Source organism: Papaver somniferum, chromosome 7 (genome assembly GCF_003573695.1).
Source record: "Papaver somniferum cultivar HN1 chromosome 7, ASM357369v1, whole genome shotgun sequence".
Taxonomy (NCBI): Eukaryota; Viridiplantae; Streptophyta; class Magnoliopsida; order Ranunculales; family Papaveraceae; genus Papaver; species Papaver somniferum.
The window spans coordinates 7,386,374-7,396,210 of NC_039364.1; the positions used below are offsets into that span (position 1 = coordinate 7,386,374).

General features: G+C 37.0%; 1 protein-coding gene across 1 annotated transcript; it reads left to right on the forward strand.

The window, feature by feature from the left end:
- Positions 1-3,267: 3,267 nt before the first annotated feature.
- Positions 3,268-6,891, forward strand: LOC113295065 (galactinol--sucrose galactosyltransferase-like). The gene is made up of 4 exons (XM_026543423.1): positions 3,268-4,790; positions 5,436-5,613; positions 5,713-6,080; positions 6,190-6,891. The coding sequence occupies exons 1-4, from the start codon at positions 3,558-3,560 to the stop codon at positions 6,748-6,750; spliced, it is 2,340 nt and encodes a 779-aa protein (XP_026399208.1). The 5' UTR covers positions 3,268-3,557; the 3' UTR covers positions 6,751-6,891.
- The last annotated feature ends 2,946 nt before the right edge of the window (positions 6,892-9,837 follow it).

Below are 9,837 nucleotides of genomic sequence, written 5' to 3' on the forward strand. Positions count from 1 at the left end.
CTTAGGGTGTAATAGTAAGGCAACTGGACGATGAGATTCGATCCATATGCGACTTTGTGTGTTTAACATGGCTAAAAAGCCTTGGTAAAATGATACTCCCTCCGTCCCACTATTAATTTGACCTATTAGTACAATTTAGAAATGATTTATCTCTCACACTATATCACGGATATTCTTAAATTTTATATCATTGAATTTTTTTTTAAAACACATACCTAACGAATATAAACATGAGTATCAAATGATATAAAATCAACTATTAGTGGGACAAAATCTAAAAATGAATAGGTCAATTAATAGTAAGACGGAGGAAATATAAGATTACTCCTTCATATCCGGCCGTCAGCGAAGGGATTGTCTCTTGGTTGATGCATCGCTCAGCCGCAAAACTAACCTAGTCTTTACCGTGCTGTACAGCTTCCATCACGCTATAAAGGTATCGCCGAAATGGATGCAAATGCTCAAATTCAAACACTTGTCCATCAATTTTACAAAATTTTCCCATCCCACGCGATTTTTCCTTTAGGGGGGTTGCAACGTTTAGATGCTTGGAAAACAAACTATAGATGCACTCACTTCACTTGGGAGGATCAGGTCAAAAGTATAGCAATGGCACACAGTAGAATTCAAATATCATGACATACAACACACAATAAAATTACTGTCATGATTTAAATGTTTCATATGATTAAAACTTTATAAATAGCCGGGGTATCGAATTAAATCAGAATTTGAGTTAGTAAAAGTATGAAAAAAGAAAATCCTCCACCAGGCATAAGAATAACAATGTTGCGTCTTGCCATGGAGATGAGAGGTCGGGGGATGTTGAAGAAATATTATAGAGATTGTGTAAAAACCTCTTTGGAAATAAATAAAGTAAGGTAAGCAATAAAGGGTAGCATTGGAAATTGAATTCAAGAAAATAAGGCGTTGGCGTGAAATCTGTATGTTCTTCGGTGAGAAATGGAAATTCCAAGAAAATAGAAACAACCAGCTACGGAAGAAAGTAATTATTTCATTTCCTTTGATTTGATTATTGGGTTTATATTTGATCATAGTGCAAAAACAAATTAAATCTTTCCATCCCTTAAATTGTGTGGTCTTTATTTGGCAACATTTGAAATTATCACACGCTGAACTTCTAAAATCTTCTTATTTATCAGTAGGGATTGATTGGTCCATGACTCTAAAAGTACAAAGCCCAGCACAGTATTATGATGTCTTGTTACATATGGGTATCTAATCATCGCCATTCGCCAATCTTAATATTCCCTAATATAGTCTCCCCACTGAACTACTTGGTATTGGCTTTAAACATCTTAGCTAAGAGGCTATAAAAGACTCGAATCAACACCCATCACTAATCTTTTTCCCCTTATCTCCTAACATCACATGATGCAAAACCGACACATTATTGTCAATCACTGTTGTTTAGTTCTCCTACCACAACCCCAGTAACATCATGAAGCAGTATCCCTTTCCCAATCTTCTACACGAGATATATATTCACGGCCAAAACATCCGCAATCCTAGAGCGTGATGCTAATGGACGACGAGATTCGATCCATAACTTGTGTGCTATTCCATGTGCTTGACATGCTAAAACCTTTGATATTTTTATTTAACAAAACAATGTGATAACACTAGCTGGGTCACGAGCTTTCTCGACCAACAAGTGGGAAAAGATCTCTCAAATCATGACATCAGTTCACACTTTAATGAGAAATCAAATCCAAGAGGAAATCGTCAAGATATCTCATATCTTATCTCTTAAGTAATCTCTTTTTCAACAAATCTTATTAATTAAGAATATAATCTAGCTAGTTCCCTGAGTGTCCTGTTACTATGACAGCAGCATAGTTTATATAGAGAATTTTTTGTGATGGGGGCAAATACCCATGGGGTCACGGGGACGTATAGAAATTCGACAATTGTCCTTCTTTTACTTACCGTTTTTAACTAATTAATATTTTGACTTTGTCCACCTGAATTGCCCTTCCGAAAATTGCCGTTTTTAGCTTCAGAACACAGGTCCCCGTGTAGAAGAAACCCATGATATGATAACAATCAAGAACAACTTCTCTAGTCTCCCTAACGGAGAAACCTTTTTACCAGAAAAAGACTTTCCCCGGATGAATCAATATCGGTTTTCATCTTCTTTAACAAGACAAATCATTTCATCACTCGGTCTAATCAACACGCAACAAAAAGTCCCTAAATCTCCAAACCCTATTGCGTTAAACCCTAAAAACAACAGTAGCAAAAAAATCTTAATTTAAAATGCATACCGAATATAATTCAAAACAAATATCAATCAACTTTCAATTCACAGAAACCCCAAAATCAAATAATCAACAAACTCAACTCTAAGATTGAGAAGAAGCATCAATTTGATAACATCATCTAGAGAACAAATAAAAAATTAATCAATGAAATACTTAACATTTTCGGAGAAGTGAGGAGCCACCTATAAAGAGGAACCAAACAAAATCTTCTTTGGGTGTTCGGGGAGAAGAAACAACATCAGCAATATCATCTGGCACCATTTGTGACCTGTCTATGGAGGGGTAAAAATCGGTTGTAGATATTGAAGTTTTTAATTAGTTTAAAAACGGTAAGTAAAAGAAGGACAATTGTCGACTTTCTATTCGTCCCCATGCCCCATCCGTATTTGCCCCCACCAAAAAATTTCAAAGTTTATATATATAGTTGGTCGTTCGGTCGTCTGACCCTCGAAATATTGACTGGCTGATGTCGGTACTATATATCTCATAAGAAATTATCAAGATTTTGTTTTGTGGTAGCTATGTTAGTTGCACCATTATCCAAATAAGTTGGCAAACCTTACAAGTTAACGTGTAACTGTTTTGCAGTTGACGGTTAGGTACGGTATATCCCCTTGTGCACATCGTTCTCAGCTGGCCTTCAGGTATTTCATCTTCACAAGTCATGTTTGTGGTCTTGGGAGGTGCAGAAATAAATATTTCAAGATGGCCATCAAAGACCTTCCTTTCCTCTTCGCAAAGGTGTTTTATTCCTTCAATATATAATTTAAGGTGAGTTGAAACATTGTTTTTATAACTCGTGGAGCTTCTGTAACAGTAACACGTAGAAAATTGTCGGCAAAGGTTTTTGACTTATGTGTCCGAACCCTACCAATCCATAGCTGACGATGATCGATGATGAAGCAGGTGAAATTTGCTCTCTTTCTCCCACGCTTTTCATATTCATCTGCAAATAAGAATATAGCTATGTGGACTGTTGGGGTCACTGTCAAGTCCTTTACCACCGTCTTCTATAAATCAGAGCACCCAGAAGGTACTGGAAAGCACTACTAAACCTTAAATCTTTCATTACAATTACAACTGCATAGGCACTTAAATACATCCCAAATTCAATCATTTCCTTACAAACACAAAAACACAGTTATAATTTCATCATTTCATTTCATAAAATTCCAATTTGATACCGTACTACCTATATTCGACACTCAAATACAGTCCATATATACTTCTTTTCTTTTTGCTCACAGCAAACCTTTGTGGATTTTGAAAATCATGGCTCCCAGCATAACTAAAGCTACCCAAAACCATGTCATGGTCACTGATGATCTTCAAAAACCAACCTTGATCAATTTAAAAGGATCAAATCTTATGGTCAATGATCATTTAATTTTATCAGGAGTTCCTTCAAACATCACACTCACTCCAACATCTATAGACAATAAGAGAGGTTGCTATCTTGGGTTTAACTCTGATGAGCCTAAGAGTTACCATGTGAATTCTATTGGTAAACTTAAGGATACAAGATTTATGAGTATATTTAGGTTCAAAGTCTGGTGGACAACACATTGGGTTGGCAATAAAGGAGGTGATTTGGAGCATGAAACTCAAATGGTATTACTAGAAAACGATCCGAATCGTTCTCGCCCGTATGTTTTACTACTTCCTCTCCTTGAAGGTTCGTTCCGTGGGTGTTTACAGCCAGGTAAAATTGATGATGGTGTAGATATATGTATGGAAAGTGGGTCTACCTTAGTTACTCAATCTGAATTTCGTGCTTGTTTATACATACACGTCGGCACCGATCCGTTTGTTATAGTTAAAGAAGCTATAAAAGTTATTCGAAATCATTCTGATACATTCAAACTCTTGGAAGAAAAAACTGTACCTGGTATAGTTGATAAATTTGGGTGGTGTACTTGGGATGCATTTTATACAACAGTGCATCCACAAGGGGTTTATGAAGGTGTCAAAAATTTAGTAGAAGGTGGTTGCCCTCCAGGGTTAGTCCTTATTGATGATGGTTGGCAATCCATAGGTCGTGATGATGCACCACCTGATGAAGAAGGTATGGATAGAACTGTTGCTGGTGAACAAATGCCAGCCAGACTCAAAACTTTTCAAGAAAATTACAAGTTCAAAGACTACCAGAGTAACAAGAATGAAAAAAACAGCGAAAAGGAACTTCCAACCGCGACAGGTATGGGTGCTTTTATCAAGGATTTGAAGGAAGATTTTAAGAGTGTTGAATATGTTTATGTTTGGCATGCTTTGTGTGGGTTCTGGGGTGGTATAAAACCAAACGTCAAAGGGTTGCCTCAATCCAAAGTTGTGGGTCTAACGCTTTCACCGGGGTTGAAAACGACTATGGAAGATCTAGCCGTTGATAAGATCGTAGAAAATGGTGTTGGATTAGTTTCACCGGAGGATGTTCATCAGATGTATGAAGGGTTGCACTCTTATCTTGAATCTGTTGGTGTCGATGGTGTCAAGGTGGATGTCATTGAAGTAAGTTCTTGAAACTTTTCTCCTGTTTTCTCTTTCTCATTTACTCCGTTTCATTTAATAGACCAGTGAGGTGTGACACTTGTAGGAAGTGGTGTCTTTTCAGTATTACGTCTGTAGAGACTTTTCTTCCATGTGACATGTATGCTTATCCGAAGCTTTGTTAAGAGGTACGTGGCTAGACGGACCGACATAAAATAAATAAGTAAATAAATAAACCTCCCGGGAAACCTTCATCCAGGCATGTTGAACCCCATTTTGGGTGACGATGGGTCTCAATGAAATGCCATCAGACCCGCCGACAAACTGAGTCAGTTTTTGTGGAGTTTTCTTCCTTCCAGTTTGTTAGTTTCTTTAGTTGTGAAAATATGGAAAATGATATCCAAGGAGCAGCCTAGCTCATCTTATATTTTACTAGGCAAAAAAGACTTGGTATAGCATTGATTTAATCATATATTATTCTATCTAGGAATCTATCGTCCCAGATCTTATATACGGATGGTTTGTGGTGAAATGCTATAAAATCTTAAAAACCAAGGTCTAAATATGCGTCTGCTGACCCTGAAATATGCTCAACGTTGGGTTTCTTAATAAAATGGTCTCTATTTGGTTGCAAATTATTATTAAAGCATGAATATGATGATGCAGTTGTTAGAGATGTTGGGCGAGGAATATGGCGGGAGAGTAGCGCTAGCCAAAGCTTATTACAGTGCATTGAATGATTCAATGAGGAAACATTTCAAAGGGAATGGTGTAATTGCCAGCATGGAACACTGCAACGACTTTATGTTTCTCGGAACTCAGGCGATCTCGCTTGGTCGCGTTGGTACGATACGATTTTCCCTTCAATTTGATTACATATTCTGTAGTTCGTATTATCAAGAGATTAATTAATATTTCAAGAATTAACTCTTGTCTCTTGCAGGAGATGATTTTTGGTGCACAGATCCAGCCGGCGATACAAGTGGAACTTTCTGGCTACAAGGATGCCACATGGTTCATTGTGCTTACAATAGTTTGTGGATGGGAAATTTCATACTTCCTGACTGGGATATGTTTCAGTCTACTCACCCTTGTTCAAAATTTCATGCTGCTTCTAGGGCAATATCAGGAGGTCCTATCTATGTTAGTGATTCTGTCGGCCAACACGACTTCAAGCTACTTAAAAGCCTAGCATTACCTGATGGTTCGATCTTACGTTGTGAGCATTATGCGCTTCCAACCAGGGATTGCCTCTTTGAGTATCCGCTACTTGATGGTAAGACTATGCTCAAGATATGGAACCTTAACAAGGTAATACAAACAAACTTCTACTTTTCGTTAAGCTGTCAATTTTCGTGTACTTTCAGCTACCGTTATGGAAACTTTTCTAAATATATATTTTGAGATGCCTTTGTTACAGTACACTGGAGTATTGGGTGTATTCAACTGCCAAGGAGGAGGGTGGTGTCCTGAAACCAGGAAAAACAGATTTGCTTTTGAATTTTCTACGCCTTTAAAATCCACTATATATCCAACAGATATCGAGTGGAAAAATGGCAAAATTCCAATTGCCATTGATCATGTTGAAGAATTCGCTGTTTACGCTTTCGAGGCCAAGACGTTAGGGTTCTTGAAGACCAATGAACATATTGAAATTACACTGGATCCATTTAATTTTGAACTTCTAACATTTTCTCCTGTAATGATTATACCGAAGAAAATGGTCCGGTTTGCACCTATAGGACTAGTTAACATGCTTAATACTGGTGGTGCAATTCAATCCCTATGCGTCAACCAGGATTCAATTGAAATTGGCGTTAAGGGAACTGGAGAAATGAGAGTGTTTACATCTGAGCCACCTAAAACATGTCGTATTGATGGAGAAGATGTAGCATTCGAGTATGATGATGAACAAATGGTAGTGATTCAAGTTCCATGGCCTAATTCTTCTAGTCTAACTCAAATTGAGTACTTGTTCTAATCTGTACTATTTTTAATTTGGTAATCTGTATGTTAAGTATTTGGTTGAGCTAAAGCTAGTTCATTTGTAACCCATAATATTGGGCAAGTTCTAGTATGCGAACAGTTCAGCAAAATATTATTCTACACCAATTTACTTTTAGTAAGGGAACTCGATTCACTTGGGAGGATACAGTATACACTAGACTAGGTTTCAAACCAATTAGCATGACCATATACACACCCAATAAGTTAGGGAGGGTTATCAAATAAATTTTTCATGTTGTTAGTTAAAACTTTAGAAACATACAGGCTATAAAAATGGGTCCGAAATTTAAGTAGGCACAAAAAACTACAACTTGACCGCTCACCACTCAGTATACCATTCATCAATGTTAGAAAATTTACAACACGACAAGCATATGGGAGATGAGAAGACAGAGAAATATATAGAAGATGTTGGAGAATATTGAAGAAATAAATTAAAAGTTTATTCCGTCACACTTGCAAATCCCGATTCAAGAAAATGCCACCGTTTTTTTCAGAGTTAATTAAATGCCACAACCGTTAAATATTCCGTCAGGGACTACCAAATCGGTCTATATGCGTTGAACAAGTCAAGAAAATATGTTATCATTCCCTATTTACCCTTCACAATCCTTAAAGACTTGTGAATCGCTAATTAGGAGAAAGCAGAACAAATAATCTGAGAGAGGAGAAAAGCAGCTGCTGCTGCTATTATTGCCGAGAACTAGGTCGAGAAAAAAACAGAGAAATTGAGAGATGAAATCGAGTAGAAAATGAAGATGGTTCTGAGAATTAGATCTGTTGAGATTGTGAAGGTTCAAATTGAGGATTTGTTTTAAAATTGGAGGTGTTCTTGGTGATTCAGATGAACATTTGGAGTTGATGTTGTTGTCGATCTCTAGAAATGGAAGATGAAGAAGAATTGATAGGGTACAATGATGAAATTGAACTGAGCTACAGTCGTGGATAATTGAGAATAAATTGAACATTGGGTTTGATTTGCCGATAGAAATCAAGATATTGATCTGATGGATGCTGTGATGATTGTGGGTTTGAATCAAATCGAGAATTGGTTAGAATTTTGTGATGAAGCAAGAACAGTGATGAGATGGTATCAAAATCAGTTTTGTGAAACCTACATATAGGATTTGTCAAAATTCTTTCTTAAAGTTTTGGGAATAATTTTAGGGTTCGTCAAAATTATGTTTAATTCATAGAATTCAGGTTGTTTTAAGAATAGGGTTTAGCTTGATTTTCATTTTTTTTCCAGTTTCGTATGTTAATTAGGGTTTCTAATTGTTTTTTACTGTAAACTGTTTTGATTATGATGGTTGTCGTGATGAAGCAGTATTGGTGGCTGATACTGGTGGTGATGTCATGGCTTGGGCCATGGTTGCAGGTGATGGCAGGTTGAAAAAGGAGTTGCAGAGACTGAACTGGTTGGTGGTAATGGAGATGTATGATGTTGGTTCCATGGGTTTGGTGACATTTTTTCTGATAGGTGTTGAATGAAACTGAAGATGGTTTTCCAGGGGATATATGCCTATAAAATGGTAGAACTGTCATGGGATTAGATTCAATGGGTTTGTTGTGAATTGAATTTGCAGGTGTTTCAGTGAGTTTAGAAGCGCTAGAAATTTCAATGTTACACCAAGATGAGAATGGCACATTAGGTGTTCGATAAATGTCCTAAATGGTTTTTTCTTCACCTCTTCAAGCTCAGTTTCTACCAGTTGAGTCTGTGTACAAGGTGGTTTGTGCTTGGTTAATGTCACAGGAGCTGCAGGGAGTTGTTGTAGGCTCTTGAGATGAAGCAAGAGAAAATGACTGCGATGGTTGGTGATGAATTTCCATGGAACTGAAGTGTTGCTACAGAGTTCCATGGGTATTTGGTGACTTAGATGAATGCTAGGACAGTGACATGACAGTGTTGATGCTGGAGAGTTTTACTGGGGGATGTTGCAGGTGCAGTGAACCCAAGAACAAGGAGGAATCGGTGATGGATTACGGATGGGTATGATGCTGTTGAACTGGACATGGCGAGTTGGTGACAGATTTGAGGGTGTATATGTCTTTTACTAAGCTGGATAAATGCTACCTATGCACTAACTGATGGAAACAGTTTTTTTGGATGGAAAAGGTCAAACGTGTGGCATTAAATAAACTCTGAAAAAAACGGTGGCATTTTCTTAATTAAACTGTAAATTGGAAGTGTGGCACTTTATTAAAATCCCCAAAAATGTTTCAGACTTATGAAAGGCGTAGGGCTATTGGACTTTTTCGTAATAAGCCCATTAATCGACTGTTAATAAATGTTTTCCCCCTCATAAGAAATTTTATTAAACCTAATTTGTTTTTTTGTTAATTTAATTTCACAAGGTGTTGTAAATACTAAATTCATAGCTTTAATGAACTGTGGATAATTACAGGCTGAGTTTTCAAGTAGTGGAGGCTGGTGTAAATATCAGAGTATTATCCAACGTTTCTCTCTTTCTTTCTGGCTGAGGGAACGTTAACAGATGAACAACAAACCTAAGTTTGAAATGGAGCACACGGACTTGCTTACATCAACGAAATCATGATATGCTTTACAGATTTTTCTTCAGATAGATTTCGCAAAAGTTCTATCGCTGTAAGCTTTACTTCATAATAATCTTCTGAAAAACAATTCCCCAATCAAAATAAACACCACAAATTTCAAAAAATCAACACAATTCTACAATTCCCCGAATAATTCCCGTTATCAGCAGGCAAACATTTCTCTTCCAGATCACAGAAGTTCAGTTATGTCCTTAAAGGAATGGTTCTAATGAGATCAACATAATCAAGATTCAACATTACAGGCAACCACTGACCATAAACAGATTGCTTGTTTTTCGGTCGTTATTTAGATCGGTCTCTTCAGATTGTGGCTTTGGATCAGCCACATATGAATCATTTCTGGGTGAATCTAACTAAAAAGATTATTGCACTCAAGATTATTGAGTCAGTTGTATCTTAAAGAGTACAATATACCTCCTGTTAAACATCATAGCTTGTAGGTTTTCTTGAAAGGTACAAAAGAACATATACATAGCTAACC